This window comes from Balaenoptera ricei, chromosome 14 (genome assembly GCF_028023285.1).
Source record: "Balaenoptera ricei isolate mBalRic1 chromosome 14, mBalRic1.hap2, whole genome shotgun sequence".
Classification (NCBI taxonomy): Eukaryota; Metazoa; Chordata; class Mammalia; order Artiodactyla; family Balaenopteridae; genus Balaenoptera; species Balaenoptera ricei.
The window spans coordinates 5,141,872-5,159,129 of NC_082652.1; the positions used below are offsets into that span (position 1 = coordinate 5,141,872).

The window sequence follows — 17,258 nt, forward strand, 5'->3', positions numbered from 1 at the left end:
ATGTCCATTCTTAAAGGTTTCATACTGTATGGTACCATTTACCAGCTAGAGAAAACTTTCTGCTTTCAAAGGGCTCAACTGATGGGTCAGGCCCACCTGGATAATCTCCATATTTTAAGATTAACGGATTTAGAATTTTAATTACATCTGTAAAATCCTTTCACAGCAGTCCCAGATTTGTGCTTGATTGAATAAGCAGGAGATGGGACTCTTGAAGGGATGTTATCTTTAGAATTCTGTCTACTGCAGGATGTATCCTTTCACTGAATTCTTGGGATAACTCTATTCAGTAACTCTATTGTCATCTCCAATTTATAGATGAAGAAACAGGAAGAGAGCGGTTAAGTGACTTGCCCAAGGTCACACAGCTATACGTGAGAAAGCCAGGGTGAAACTCAGTGGCCTTATTCCAGAGCCCACAACTTAACCATTGTACTGTGCTCCATAGAGGATGGTCGACATTTACAAGCAGGAAACTGAGGTGAGGTAGGAAAGAAGAACAGGGAAGGAGGGAATAGAGAAAGAGCTATTCCCTTAAATGCCAGGCCTTGTGCTAGGTGCTTCTTATGTGTTGCATCGTTTTACTGAATCCTAGCAACTATTCTACGAGGTAGAGATGATTATTATCCCTATTATGATCGCCTCCTGTCAAAGTAAGTACCCAAGTCAGATCCATCCGAACTCCAATCTCACTATTACCCACTGTGGATGCAGCTTCCCTAGGGCCTGGGTCCCTGAGGACGTTTGCCTCAGATCTGAGCCCCAGGAACCGCAGACCCACAGTCCTCAATGAACTTCATCCCCCCCACCCCCTTGGTTCCTCACCTTCGGTTGGAAGCCACTGGGATCCTCCACCCTTTGATCTGGCTCAGCTCCGTATCCGAGATCTCGACCTGCAGGGGGAGTCTGGGCGCCCAGACGGTGATCTCTAACTGGGAGGTGAAGTGCTGGTGGGTGAAGTTCACGATCGTGTCCACTTTGCTCTTCATCTCCTTCCCATTCGCAAAAATCGAATCGCAGCCGTTGGAGACCTTGGGGGAGGGGATAGAATCTCCAGATGCATCAGCAGGAAAAAGCACATGCAAAACCTGACAATGAAAGTTCATGAGCTGCAGCAGCTCTGATTTATGAGACCCAAGACAGCCAGGAGAACGTGACTCGAACAAAAGGTAATTTGTAGGCACTAATTAGGGACAAACGCTGATAAACAGACCCCAGGAAAACCATTCTGTATTACGAACTACTGACAAGTAAAATCATAAACATAATGGAGTTCCATAACCTTTGTTGCCTTTTGTGTGTGTTTTTTTCCCTTTACCTCACCTCCTTTATGTACTCAAACCACCGCTAATCAAACGCCACTTGCAACACATTTCACTCTTGCACCGTATCTGGAGATGCTTAAAAGGTATCTATATGTTACTAAAACAACACTTCGGTCGAGCCATAAAGGGGATTTTTTTTCCCCTGAAAAACCAAGAGAGCTTTGCACTAGATTAAAATCCTTGCAGGAAAATACTCATGGAATGCACTAGAAATGTGGATATAATTATTTTTGCCCCATTACACTATAATTTTGCAGGATGGAGGCGAGGACGCGGCATTTTGTTACGGACTTCTGACTCAGAATGTGGAGGCACCCTTTAGCGTGCAGGCATTCGCGGGTTGGCTGTTAGACAACGTAAGCCCCCATTTCACTTCACATCTTCCGGATAAGCAAGGAAAATGTTGATGGCTTTCTCTCCTGGACCATCAGGAGAATGAACGTCTTTTACGTATGTATCTGGGTGGGGAGGGGGAGGAGGGAGCAAAGGTCACGTTATGTGCAGAAGACACAAAACCAACACTCAGTTCAGCACAGAATCACAAAACTGCCAGGGGTCCACAATCTCATTTTACAGATGAAGAACCTGAGGCCAGCAATGCGACGTCACTGGCTGGAGGTCACACACTACTTTTAGGGGTACCGTGCGGTGCTGGGCCGCTGTCAGGACTCTCCAGCTCACCTGGAATGCCACCAGGCAGCGCGCTTTGCAAGCCTCAAATGAAGACTCACTTTTGACCTCCCCTTCCTCACCTGAATCAGTACCTGCAGCCCAGGCCTCCCTTCCAAGCCCCAGGTGCACACGTCCAACTGCCCCCTCCATGTGGCCAGGTGAACGGCTCAGAGCAAGGCCAGCAGTGCCGAGGTCGAAAGTCAAAGAACAAACCTCTGTGTCGTTCGGGACAAATTATCATCACCTCCCTCCTCCCCCCAAAAAAGGGCGTGAATGTGAATTTGCTCCCACGAGAAGGAGAAGATGAGCCTGGTTCATTGTAGGGTGAAATCAAAGACCGAGGAGAACATAACTAACGAGATGCTTAAAGCCCTTCCTGAATCAGCCTCGCAGACACAGGTCCCTGCCATTGCCGCCTCACAATGGCACCAACGTCTTTAGGAATCTTTAAGCGTAATTAACCAAGGCCACTAACGGGAAGATGGGCAGAAATCACAGTGACACTGACCTGATAACCCTGGGCCACAAAGCAAAGGGCCGCACTGCTGGAGGGAACCTGTGCGTCAGGCTGAGCTCATCTGGGGAGCTGCCTTCCCATCCTGTCAGAACTTAGCCCTCCACAGTCCCTTGCCCTCCAGTCTCTACTACTCTGAGCAGCAAATCTGCCCTCAGATGGCAGTGGAAAGTGGCAGCTAGTGTGTTTCTCCCCCTGAAATTCCAGTGGGAGCTGAAAAAAGACAATTCAATCACTTTTCGAAGCTTAAAAGGATCTACTTCACCCGTCCCCTCTCTTTGTCTGCTTTACTTTTTAAAAGGGAGAAGAAAAACCATGAGACAAGCAAATCAGCTGTCTTTTAGGGCATGTTCGAGGGATGTCAATCTGCATTATTGTGCCCAGGATTGTAAAGAGAGCAGTCAGAACAAGAGTTTCTATTAGAGCAGAAAATGGAATGGAGCGCCATGTTATTTTAAGTGCCTGCAATGCTGACCCAATGCTGAGCCCGACCGCCCTTCCTCAAGTACTTGGAAAGGGGTGGAGGACCCATTCTAGAGAAACGCCTGCCTTCCCCTCCAGAGCACTGCCCCGGGAGACATTCGATGAGACCCCTAGGGATCCCCGGACTCAGTGGCTACCTGCAGACCCAGCTCAAGAGAACAAGGTTCCTTATTGACAAGAACTCTACAGCGGATGCAGTAGGGAGCTCTGCCCTCAGCTTCTCCCGGCTCAGGTGGGCATCACCTCTTGCTAGAACTTTCCCCATCCTACCTTCTACAGTACAGACCTCAACTGTCCTGCATTTTCAGGATTATTATGATCTATATGAGATGTATGCGTGTGTGCATGTGTGTATTTCCTCTAGAAGGAATGGTTTGGTATCTGCTAATTCAGTGTTTGCAGTGACTTTCTAAGACGTAACGACTGCAAATAATGAGACTCAACTGCAGTAGGTATCTCTTACTGGTACAGGACCTCACTGCCTGCAATACTCTTCCTCGCCTCTCAAAGCCTTAATCCCCACAAATAACTCTGCGGGGCGGGCACGATGATACTCATTTCACCTGGACTGAATCCAGTGTAGAGAAAGGGAACATCACTTCCCAGGGCTTTACCTGTGTGCGTAATGATGCCAGCCAGCCCCCCCAGGACTGCTGACGCCTGGCCCGGTGCTCTTTCCCCTGCCTGTTCAGGCCAGTCCCCCCCAGAGACTTCCCACGGCACATGGGACAAAGCCCAAACTCCTATCACAGCTCACAAGACCTAAGGACCTGGCACTACCTCCTTCTCCAGGCTCCCTTTGCACTTCCCTCCCCGCCCCCGGCACAGAATCCCCACCAGTCCCCCATGGGTCTTCTCTCCCTTGGCTCTCCTGAGCTTATGGCCATCTGAAGCCCTTACCACGACCGCCCCGTGACTGAGACCTGCCTGTCGTTCAGGTCTGAGGCAGATATAACTGGCCGTCTACGGGCCGCTCAATCACACACCAGCACCGCTGCCCCATCACATACACACGCGCACACCTTCCTCTTCTCTGCCCAGCCGTGCTCCTTGCCAGTGACTGGCTTAGGGAAAGGCATGTGACACAGTTCTGGCCAAGGAGGCGTCAGGAGTCGGCTGGGGATTCTGGGAAAGGCCTCCTGGCTCCGAGATGCCCAGAAAGTGGTGCCTCCTTCGCCCACTGAATGCTGCCACATGAGAGGTGACAACAGGGGCTGCAGTGGTGATCTCAAAGCCTTGGAGGGCTGGCCAAGGACCAGGCTGACACGGCGAGTGTGGAAGGAGAGAAAGACGGAAGGAAGCACATCCTCAGGGACCACCTGGAACCACCTGACTTTTCAACTTCTTATCATGTGTTTTTCTTTCTGTTGTTGTCAAAGCCATTTTGGTCCATGGTATTTTGTTACTTGCCACCAGAAGTGGCATAAATTATGTAAGAACTCAGCTCAAATGTCACTCCTCAGAAGGGATTGCTTGAGTCATTTCTAATGTAAAGTTGCACGCCCCTCACCTGGTCACTCTACTACTCTCCTCTATCTAAGTTACTGTGTGTGCTACTATGTAAACTATATTTACACTATTTCTGTGTTACTGACAGTATATTATACTATTCGTATTGTTTAAGTCATATGGCTTACACTATGTTAGTTACACGGGATTGCTCTATCCGTGTTATATTTTATGATTTACTTTTCAATATTTATCACTCTCTGCATGCTCCTGGTTGTTTACTTGTTTCCTATCTCTGTTCTCCACCTGAAAGTGATCTGCTTGAGACCACGGACCTGTCTTCTCTTATCTCCTGTGTCTCCACTTCTAGCGCAGGGATGGCCCACATAAAGTGTTCAATACATAGGTGTTCAATGTGAATATGTCACTGGTTTCCTCTGGGTTCCATTCATTCTTGTGCCCCAGAAGTAGCCTGTGTCTGGGTTAGAAGTGGGAGAAGGTGCCTTAGGCAGTGTTATCATGTTCTTGGATATCATGAGAGGAGATAGACTGGTAGAAGAAACCTAGTCCAAATCCTAAGGAAGTCTGAGGTCAATGAGCTGAGAAATTTGGATTCCCCGTGGCGAATTCGGCCTTCTGGCTAGGAATTGAGTGAGAGACCTGACCTGTGTCATGTCACACGGTGAGGGCGTGTGTGCTTTTGGAAGAGACAGGTAGACACTGCGAGGTAAAGATTAGAGTGAGGTTCCCACCACTCATCCAAAAGAAACCTTCAGGGCTCTCTGAGCCCCCAGAGGAAGCTGGAACAGCAAATGCTGTGAATCCTAATATAAGAAGGGCCGAGGACAGGAAAGTGGAGATTGAAAATGACGGTTCGTGCCAGGTTGATCTGTGAGCATGTGCCAGATGGCTTGTCAATGTCATTTTAGGAAGGCTGCCTTCAGAGGTTCATTGTTTTGCTGTCAAATTACACTTTCACAGTTACAGTACTTTAGAGTCATAGAGGCCAACGGTGGTCTCCCGATGTAAATATGTTTCCTTTGGGGATCTTGTGAGACACAGCGTTCGCTTCATTTTCTATTTAGAAGAGAAGCAAGAATTGAGTCTGTGTATCAGTGCCCTCCCTCTGAGTCTTCCAGACGGCTGTGTCTGCACCGTAGCAGCTGCCCCTGCTGTACAAGGCTTCCCTCTTAACCCCTCCCCCGCCTTGAGAAATGTGTTAGAAAGAAAAAAGCTACATCATCATGGCAATGGAAGCAGTCTCTCTCCTTGGCAACTTGGTAAGAGCAGTTAAACAAGGGTAAATGGTGTTTGTTTAAGCTGAATAAAGTGAAGGGTGCCTGCTGCAATGTTCGTAATGAAAATAAAAATGAAACAATGCCTAGTTCAATAAATAGCAGTGCATACAAATTAAACACTATGAATCCTAGAATACATTTAAATAAAATTTAAGAAAAAGGAAAAATCATCATGATATAATATTTAGTGAAAAAATGATGGAGTTAAAATTATATGGACCCACTTATATAACTGAATCACTTGGCTGTACACCTGAAACTAACACAACATCGTAAATCAACTATACTTCAATAAAATTAAAATTTTTAAAAATTAATGAAGATTAACCAAGATGGCGGAGTAGAAGGACGTGCTGTCACTCCCTCTTGCGAGAGCACCAGAATCACAACTGGCTGCTGGACAATCATTGACAGGAAGACCCTGGACTTCACCAAGGAGGATACCCCACGTCCAAGGACAGAGGAGAAGCCACAGTGAGACGGTAGGAGGGGCGCAAGCAGAGTAAAATCAAACCCCGTAACTGCTGGGTGGGTGACTCACAGACTGGCGAACACTTATACCACAGAAGTCCACCCACTGGAGTAAAGGTTCTGAGCCCCATGTCAGGCTTCCCAACCTGGGGGTCAGGCAACGGGAGGAGGAATTCCTAGAGAATCAGACTTTGAAGCCTAGTGGGAATTGGATTGCAGGACTTTGACGGGACTGGGGGAAACAGAGATCCCACTCTTGGAGGGCACACACAAAGTAATGTGTGCATCAGGACCCAGGGGAAGGAGCAGTGAGCCTGGGGGAGACTGAACCAGACCTACCTGCTGGTGTTGGGGGGTCTCCTGCAGAGGCGAGTGGTGGCTCTGTTTCACCGTGGGGATAAGGACACTGGCAGCAGAGGTTCTGGGAAGTTCTCCTTGGCATGAGCCCTCCCAGAGTCTGCCATTAACCCCACCAAAGAGCACGGGTAGGCTCCAGTGTTGGGTTGCCTCAGGCAAAACAGCCAACAGGGAGGGAACCCAGCCCCACCCATCAACAGTCAAGTGGATTAAGGTTTTACTGAGCTCTGACCACCACAGCAACAGGGAGGGAACCCAGCCCCACCCATCAACAGTCAAGTGGATTAAGGTTTTACTGAGCTCTGACCGCCACAGCAACAGTCAGCTCTACCCACCACCAGAGCCTCCCATCAAGCCTCTTAGATAGCCTCAACCACCAGAGGGCAAACAACAGAAGCAAGAAAAACTATAATCCTGCAGCCTGTGGACCAAAAACCACAGTTACAGAAAGATAGAGAAGATGAAAAGGCAGAGGGCTATGTACCAGATGAAGGAACAAGAAAAAACCCCAGAAAAACAACTAAATGAAGTGGAGATAGGCAACCTTCCAGAAAAAGAATTCAGAATAATGATAGTGAAGATGATCCAGGACCTCGGAATAAGAACGGAGGCAAAGATTGAGAAGATGCAAGAAATGATTAACAAAGACCTAGAAGAATTAAAGAACAAACAAACAGAGATGACCAATACAATAACTGAAATGAAAACTACACTAGAAGGAATCAATAGCAGAATAACTGAGGCAGAAGAACGGATAAGTGACCTGGAAGACAGAATGATGGAATTCACTGCTGCGGAACAGACTAAAGAAAAAAGAATGAAAAGAAATGAAGACAGCCTAAGAGACCTCTGGGACAACATTAAACGCAACAACATTCGCATTATAGGGGTCCCAGAAGGAGAAGAGAGAGAGAAAGGACCAGAGAAAATATTTGAAGAGATTATAGTCGAAAACTTCCCTAACATGGGAAAGGAAATAGCCACCCAAGTCCAGGAAGCGCAGAAAGTCCCATACAGGATAAACCCAAGGAGAAACACGCCGAGACACATAGTAATCAAAGTGGCAAAAATTAAAGACAAAGAAAAATTATTGAAAGCAGCAAGGGAAAGACGACAAATAACATACAAGGGAACTCCCATAAGGTTAACAGCTGATTTCTCAGCAGAAACTCTGCAAGCCAGAAGGGAGTGGCATGATATACTTAAAGTGATGAAAGGGAAGAACCTACAACCAAGATTACTCTACCCGGCAAGGATCTCATTTAGATTTGATGGAGAAATCAAAAGCTTTACAGACAAGCAAAAGCTAAGAGAATTCAGCACCACCAAACCAGCTCTACAACAAATGCTAAAGGAACTTCTCTAAGTGGGAAACACAAGAGAAGAAAAGGACCTACAAAAACAAACCCAAAACAATTAAGAAAATGGTCATAGGAACATACATATCGATTATTACCTTAAACGTGAATGGATTAAATGCCCCAACCAAAAGACATAGACTGGCTGAATGGATACAAAAACAAGACCCATATATATGCTGTCTACAAGAGACCCACTTTAGACCTAGGGACACATACAGACTGAAAGTGAGGGGATGGAAAAAGATATTCCATGCAAATGGAAATCAAAAGAAAGCTGGAGTAGCTATACTCATATCAGATAAAATAGACTTTAAAATAAAGAATGTTACAAGAGACAAGGAAGGACACTACATAATGATCCAGGGATCAATCCAAGAAGAAGATATAACAATTATAAATATATATGCACCCAACATAGGAGCACCTCAATACATAAGGCAACTGCTAACAGCTATAAAAGAGGAAATCGACAGTAACACAATAATAGTGGGGGACTTTAACACCTCACTTACACCAATGGACAGATCATCCAAAATGAAAATAAATAAGGAAACAGAAGCTTTAAATGACACAATAGACCAGATAGATTTAATTGATATATATCGGACATTCCATCCAAAAACAGCAGATTACACGTTCTTCTCAAGTGCGCACGGAACATTCTCCAAGATAGATCACATCTTGGGTCACAAATCAAGCCTCAGTAAATTTAAGAAAATTGAAATCATATCAAGCATCTTTTCTGACCACAACGCTATGAGATTAGAAATGAATTACAGGGAAAAAAACGTAAAAAGGACAAACACATGGAGGCTAAACAATACGTTACTAAATAACCAAGAGATCACTGAAGAAATCAAAGAGGAAATCAAAAAATACCTAGAGACAAATGACAATGAAAACACGACGACCCAAAACCTATGGGATGCAGCAAAAGCAGTTCTAAGAGGGAAGTTTATAGCTATACAAGCCTACCTAAAGAAACAAGAAAAAGCTCAAGTAAACAATCTAACCTTACACTTAAAGAAACTAGAGAAAGAAGAACAAACAAAACCCAAAGTTAGCAGAAGGAAAGAAATCATAAAGATCAGAGCAGAAATAAATGAAATAGAAACAAAGAAAACAATAGCAAAGATCAATAAAACTAAAAGTTGGTTCTTTGAGAAGATAAACAAAATTGATAAGCCATTAGCCAGACTCATCAAGAAAAAGAGGGAGAGGACTCAAATCAATAAAATCAGAAATGAAAAAGGAGAAGTTACAACAGACACTGCAGAAATACAAAGCATCCTAAGAGACTACTACAAGCAACTTTATGCCAATAAAATGGACAACCTGGAAGAAATGGACAAATTCTTAGAGAGGTATAACCTTCCAAGACTGAACCAGGAAGAAATAGAAAATATGAACAGACCAATCACAAGTAATGAAATTGAAACTGTGATTAAAAATCTTCCAACAAACAAAAGTCCAGGACCAGATGGCTTCACAGGTGAATTCTATCAAACATTTAGAGAAGAGCTAACACCCATCCTTCTCAAACTCTTCCAAAAAATTGCAGAGGAAGGAACACTCCCAAACTCATTCTATGAGGCCACCATCACCCTGATACCAAAACCAGACAAAGACACTACAAAAAAAGAAAATTACAGACCAATATCACTGATGAATATAGATGCAAAAATCCTCAACAAAATACTAGCAAACAGAATCCAACAACACATTAAAAGGATCATACACCACGATCAAGTGGGATTTATCCCAGGGATGCAAGGATTCTTCAATATACGCAAATCAATCAATGTGATACACCATATTAACAAATTGAAGAATAAAAACCATATGATCATCTCAATAGATGCAGAAAAAGCTTTTGACAAAATTCAACACCCATTTCTGATAAAAACTCTCCAGAAAGTGGGCATAGAGGGAACCTACCTCAACATAATAAAGGCCATATATGACAAACCCACAGCAAACATCATTCTCAATGGTGAAAAACTGAAAGCATTTCCTCTAAGATCAGGAACGAGACAAGGATGTCCACTCTCACCACTATTATTCAACATAGTTTTGGAAGTCCTAGCCACGGCAATCAGAGAAGAAAAAGAAATAAAAGGAATACAAATTGGAAAAGAAGAAGTAAAACTGTCACTGTTTGCGGATGACATGATACTATACATAGAGAATCCTAAAACTGCCACCAGAAAACTGCTAGAGCTAATTAATGAATATGGTAAAGTTGCAGGATACAAAATTAATGCACAGAAATCTCTTGCATTCCTATACACTAATGATGAAAAATCTGAAAGAGAAATTATGGAAACACTCCCATTTACCATTGCAACAAAAAGAATAAAATACCTAGGAATAAACCTACCTAGGGAGACAAAAGACCTGTATGCAGAAAACTATAAGACACTGATGAAAGAAATTAAAGATGATACCAACAGATGGAGAGATATACCATGTTCTTGGATTGGAAGAATCAACATTGTGAAAATGAGTATACTACCCAAAGCAATCTACAGATTCAACGCAATCCCTATCAAATTACCAATGGCATTTTTTACGGAGCTAGAACAAATCATCTTAAAATTTGTATGGAGACACAAAAGACCCCGAATAGGCAAAGCAGTCTTGAGGCAAAAAAATGGAGCTGGAGGAATCAGACTCCCTGACTTCAGACTATACTACAAAGCTACAGTAATCAAGACAATATGGTACTGGCACAAAAACAGAAACATAGATCAATGGAACAAGATAGAAAGCCCAGAGATTAACCCACGCACCTATGGTCAACTAATCTATGACAAAGGAGGCAAAGATATACAATGGAGAAAAGACAGTCTCTTCAATAAGTGGTGCTGGGAAAACTGGACAGCTACATGTAAAAGAATGAAATTAGAATACTCCCTAACACCATACACAAAAATAAACTCAAAATGGATTAGAGACCTAAATATAAGACTGGACACTATAAAACTCTTAGAGGAAAACATAGGAAGAACACTCTTTGACATAAATCACAGCAAGATCTTTTTTGATCCACCTCCTAGAGTAATGGAAATAAAAACAAAAATAAACAAGTGGGACCTAATGAAACTTCAAAGCTTTTGCACAGTAAAGGAAACCATAAACAAGACGAAAAGACAACCCTCAGAATGGGAGAAAATATTTGCAAATGAATCAACGGACAAAGGATTAATCTCCAAAATATATAAACAGCTCATTCAGCTCGATATCAAAGAAACAAACACCCCAATCCAAAAATGGGCAGAAGACCTAAATAGACATTTCTCCAAAGAAGACATACAGATGGCCACGAAGCACATGAAAAGATGCTCAACATCACTAATTATTAGAGAAATGCAAATCAAAACTACAATGAGGTATCACCTCACTCCTGTTAGAATGGGCATCATCAGAAAATCTACAAACAACAAATGCTGGAGAGGGTGTGGTGAAAAGGGAACCCTCTTGCACTGTTGGTGGGAATGTAAATTGATACAGCCACTATGGAGAACAATATGGAGGTTCCTTAAAAAACTAAAAATAGAATTACCATATGACCCAGCAATCCCACTACTGGGCATATACCCAGAGAAAACCGTAATTCAAAAAGACACATGCACCCGAATGTTCATTGCAGCACTATTTACAATAGCCAGGTCATGGAAGCAACCTAAATGCCCATCAACAGACGAATGGATAAAGAAGATGTGGTACATATATACAATGGAATATTACTCAGCCATAAAAAGGAACGAAATTGAGTCATTCGTTGAGACGTGGATGGATCTAGAGACTGTCATACAGAGTGAAGTAAGTCAGAAAGAGAAAAACAAATATCGTATATTAATGCATGTATGCGGAACCTAGAAAAATGGTACAGATGAGCCAGTTTGCAGGGCAGAAGTTGAGACACAGATGTAGAGAATGGACATATGGACACCAAGGGGGGAAAACTGCGGTGGGGTGGGGATGGTGGTGTGCTGAATTGGGCGATTGGGATTGACATGTATACACTGATGTGTATAAAACTGATGCCTAATAAGAACCTGCAGTATAAAAAAACAAACAAAACAACTAATACTAAACTTTCATTGGGTTATTTGTATGGAAATATGTTAATATAAATGTTTCAGACATTACATGAAATTTCTAAAAATCTTATATTTGTATTTGTATGGAAATATGTATGGAAATATGTTAATATAAATGTTTCAGACATTACATGAAATTTCTAAAAATCATATTTGTATTTGTATGGAAATATGTATGGAAATATGTTAATATAAATGTTTCAGACATTACATGAAATTTCTAAAAATCTTATATTTGTACTTGTATGGAAAGGTATAATGTTATAAGTAATAATCCTAGTTATTACTTTAAAATGTATATCTCAGAAATAACTAATTTTCTTGTCAACTGCATTATTATGAACTGTCATCAAATCTTTAACCGTGGTCATTTTTAAGTCTTTTGTCATTTACAGACAGTTCTGGGTGTACTCTGATGATTTTGCAAATATGTTCCTATAAAAGGGTTTCATCTTCAAGAAATACATGGAAAAGACTCTGACAAGTACAGGTTTCTGGTAACGGACTGTACTGCTGAACTGAATGAATAAGCATTTTCAGAACTCTAATGAAAAACTGATGAACTCATAAAAGTGCTAACAAAAGATCAAGATGAAAAAAAAAATTAATTACATGGGACTGAGTGAACTGATGAGGATGAGTATAATTTTTGTGACTTTCTGTCTGAATTAAAAAAAAAAAAAAAAATTCCACAAGGACTCAGAGGCAAAGAATATACAAATCAATTTTCACTGCAAAGTAAAGGAGCTGTTGTTACAGTGGAGGATTACTGGACTGAATGTCAATACTATGACATAGTATGAGTGTGTTTCATGTTTGGTAATTGCAATCATTGTTGCTTTTGTTGTGGTCATCCATGTACAATGCTTGGTGTCAGTCGATTTACCTCTTGTAAAAATAAAATACAGTGTGTGTGTGTGAAAAAAAAAAAAAAAAAAAAAATTAATGGACGTGTTAATACTAATTTTATAAATATATGTTACGTGTGTTTGTGTATTCATGAAGAATAAAAAGATTTGAGTAATGGGGGGGAAAGCTATATAATCAAAGAGTATGCTTCTCACAAATTCACAATAAATGCTGAATTACATATTAAGATAGGCAAAAAGAAACTGTGTAAAGAAAAAACACCTTTGGGGCTTCCCTGGTGGTGCAGTGGTTGAGAGTCTGCCTGTCAATGCAGGGGACACGGATTCGAGCCCTGGTCTGGGAAGATCCCACATGCCGCGGAGCAACTAGGCCCGTGAGCCACAACTACTGAGCCTGCGCGTCTGGAGCCTGTGCTCCGCAACAAGAGAGGCCGCGATGGTGAGAGGCCTGCGCACCGCGATGAAGAGTGGCCCCCACTTGCCGCAACTAGAGAAAGCCCTCGCACAGAAACGAAGACCCAACACAGCCAAAAATAAATAAATAAATAAAAATAAAGGAATTCCTTTAAAAATAAAATAAATAAAAAAAGAAAAAACACCTTTCAATTCAATTATCAAATCAAACATTTTGTATTTATTACCAAGTTTAGCAGGTACATTGTGTCTGAGGAGCAGTGGATACCCAAAAAATATTTATTTTACCTTGAGCTTTTATATCCCCAAGAAGTACAAAGAACAAAAATAATAGCTATCATGTATTGAGTGCTTACTATGCATCATGCATTGTTTTTAAAACTTTACATAGAATGATAGCCATTAAATCCTCCAAAAGTCCCATTTGTTAAGTGTTTTGTCCCTATATCATAGATAGGGAAACTGAGGCCCAGGAGAGACAGCTTGCGCAGAGATCACAGCTGGTGAGGGGCAGAGCAGGGATTCGCACTCAGGCCCTCTGAATCGGGGGGCAGGGGGTCCTCAAACTGTGTGTTACCCCCTCCGTACAGCCCACAGAAGGAAGAACTGATGGGGAAAGGCAAGACCTAAATACACACGTTGGGATTTTTTTTAATGAAACTCACCAAGGTGTAATTTCTGTTCAATGCACCATATCCGTTTGGAGGGTACAAGTGGATGAGATTGACGGTGCATACGCTGTGAAACCACTGTCATGCTCGGACACAGAACACTCCCAGCCTCCCGAAACATCCCTTGTGCCCCTTTTCGGTCCATTGCTCCCTCTGCCCCTGGCCCCAGGCCACCACTGATGTGTCAGTAAGCATGAGGTATCAATTAATTAGAGATCAGCTTGAGAGTTAGTACTCAAGTCCAGGGAGAAGGAGCTGGAAGCAGCAGCTCGGTGCCTCAGCCTGAGGTCCAGTAACCTGGGTCCTTGTCCAAACTCTTCCCCTCATCATAACTGAATAAGTCACTCCCTACCTCCAGGCTCAGATTCTGCATCTGCGAACCCATGGGTACCCGAAGTTTCCAGCTTGGACTCCCTCCCATCCTATCATTGGAGGATGGAGAGAGCAAGCTTGGAGTCCCAGTGTATTTTGACATAGCTTTTCTCTGCCGCAGATCCCTCATCTGTAAAATAAGAATAAATCATTCATTCATTTCATAAATATTTATTTAATGTCAACTAAGACCCAGGAACTGTCCTAGGTGCTGGGGATAGAGTGATGAACAATATACTCCCTGCCCTGATGGAACTGACTGTGGAATGGAGGAGACAGACAAACTCAACACACACCTAGATATAAATGTAATATCAGGTAGCGAGATGGGCTTAAAAGGAAAATCAAGCAAGGTAAGAAAACAGTGATAACGGTTTTAGTTAGAATGGGCAGGAAGGCCTCCCTGGAGAGATCACATTTGAGTAGAGACCTGAATGAAGGGAGGAAGTGAGTCATGAGCACATGCAGAAGGTCAGGAAGTGCAAAGGCCCTGAGACAGGTATGTCCTTGCCATATTCAAGGACCAAAAAGGAGGGCAAGGGAGCACAAAAGTAGCCAGGGGGGCTGGATTGTACTCCACTGTGTAAGTATAATGAGAAGCTGTGGGGTTTGGGAGCAAGGAAGTAGCATGATTGGACGATGTAACAGGATACCTCTAGCAGGAATGGCAGAAGGGGAACCCATGCAACAGAGACGTGAAGGAGGTTCCCATCAGGGTGGTGTGATGGAGGGAATGAGATGTGGTCACGTTCAGGATGCCTTTGAAGGCAGCCCTGGCAGGAGCTGCTACTGGAGTAGCTGTTGGGTGTGAGAGAAGGAGAAGCCACAGATGACTGCTAGGTTTCTGGCCCGAGCAACCAGAAAAATGGCATTGCCATCCCTGTGATAAGGGAGGCCTGCAGGAAGGCAGATTTGGGGAAGAGAGAAAGAATCCGGAGTTCCATTTCAAAAATATTAAATGAGAAATGTTTATTAGACATCTGAATGAAGATGTTAGGTAAGAAGTTGGAAGCACAAGTACAGAGTCCATGGAGAAGGGCTCAAGCTGAAGAAATAAATTTGGATTATGCCAGCATATGCAGTATTTAAAGCCAGGAGATTGAATAATATCCCACATTTCAGCCTTGAGCCTGCTAACACTTAGAGGTCATGAATATAAGGACCTGACAATATGGGGCCAATTTGTTAAAAAGGAAAAGCCAGGGGGACTTCTGGTGATCCAGTGGTTAAGACTCCGTGCTTCCACTGCAGGGAGCTCAGGTTCGATCCCTGCTCGGGTTTGATCCCTGCTCATGGAACTAAGATCCCACGTGCCGCGCGGCATGGCCAAAAAATTTTAAAAAACTAAAAAGAAAAAAAAAGGAAAGGCCATAGAGAGAATGGTATCTCAGAGGTAAGTGGTGAAGATTCTCCGAAGACAGGGTGGGATTGATATCAAACACTGAGAGGAAGTCGAGTCAGTTGTGGACTGAAAGCTAACCGTTGGAATTGGCCGTGAACCCTGGACACCTTGACAAAGGGACTTCAGCGGAGAAGAGGCAAACCTCTGATGGTGTGGGTTCATGACAGAATGGGAGGTGGGGGAGTGTGATATGGAAAGCTTTTGCAAGGACGTTTTCCAGAATGGGGAACAGAGAAATGAGACAAGGGATGATAATTCCTGCCCTAAGTGTTAAATAAGATGAACCACAAAAATCACTTAACAGACAGCAAGTGTTTTCTGAGCGCTGATCTTCGGTCCAGCTCTTCCATGCTAAGTCGACACAAGAGTTTCCAGCATGCATTGTACAACCCAACGGCCCCGTACTAATGCCAAACTCACCAAATATCCACTCTGAGTTCGGAGACTGAGGTGAGAGAAGAAATGAGTTGTCTGTCACCTGGAGCTTCAGGCACAAAACAATCAAATAACATCACCATTTCCTGAGTGATCACTAAATATAAGTCACTGATATAATACTGTCTTCCAACACCCCTGACCAAATACCTGTTGTGTAACAAGAAGGTAAAGTACAGAAGAGAACAAGTCGTGTCTAGAGAGATTTTTCAGTCTAGTTACAAAAACTGGAAACAGGAAAAAATCAACATATACAGACATGCAAATTAATAGATTGCACACTGGCAGCAAAATAGAGGGAAGTCTTTCTCAGAAGTAAGAAGGAGACATCAAGGAACATTTTTGGGACCCAAAGGTGAAGATAAGTGAGGAATTCTCTTACATATGTATGACCTTTCTCTTCACCCCGATGGCAGGGGGAAAGATGGGAAGGAGGAAGGGAGGAAGCAGGGGTACACTTTTAAAGATGAAACCTGACACATGCAGCATTTTACAATTTATAAAACATCATCCCACTTGACAGTCTCTCTCTTTTTTTTTTGGCCGTACCACATGGCTTGTGGGATTTTAGTTCCCTGACCAGGGATCGAACCCGGGCCCTCAGCAGTGAGAGCACAGAGTCCTAACCACTGGACCGCCAGGGAATTTCCCCCTCCACCTGATATTCTCGATTGCCTCATGTGGTAGATTTCAGTGCCATACCCAACACTGCACCCTCACCCTTTGCCTTGTGAATTTGTGGTTCCCCCCACCAGAGGTAAAATATGCTTTATCTCAACAATGTTGGGTTTGGGCAAATGACTCCTTTTGCCCAGCAGAATTTTACCAAAAAATTCTCCATAAAATACTTAAAACACAGAACAGGGAACTCTGCTCAATATTATGTAACAACTTAAATGGGAAAAGAATTTGAAAAAGAATAGATACATGTATATGTATAACTGACTCACTTTGCTGTACACCTGAACCTAACACAACATTGTTAATCAACTCTACTCCAATATAAAATAAAAAGTTAAAAAAAAACCCAAAAACACGGTTAAAGGATTGGGTTTGCCC

General features: G+C 42.9%; 1 protein-coding gene across 1 annotated transcript in view; it reads right to left on the reverse strand.

Moving 5' to 3' along the window:
* TMEM132B (transmembrane protein 132B) overlaps positions 1 to 17,258 on the reverse strand; it is a 231,079-nt gene that overhangs the window by 12,641 nt on the left and 201,180 nt on the right. Inside the window, exon 4 of the mRNA XM_059894627.1 lies at positions 826 to 1,031. Coding sequence (XP_059750610.1) covers positions 826 to 1,031 — 206 coding nt within the window. The remainder of the gene's footprint in view (positions 1 to 825; positions 1,032 to 17,258) is intronic.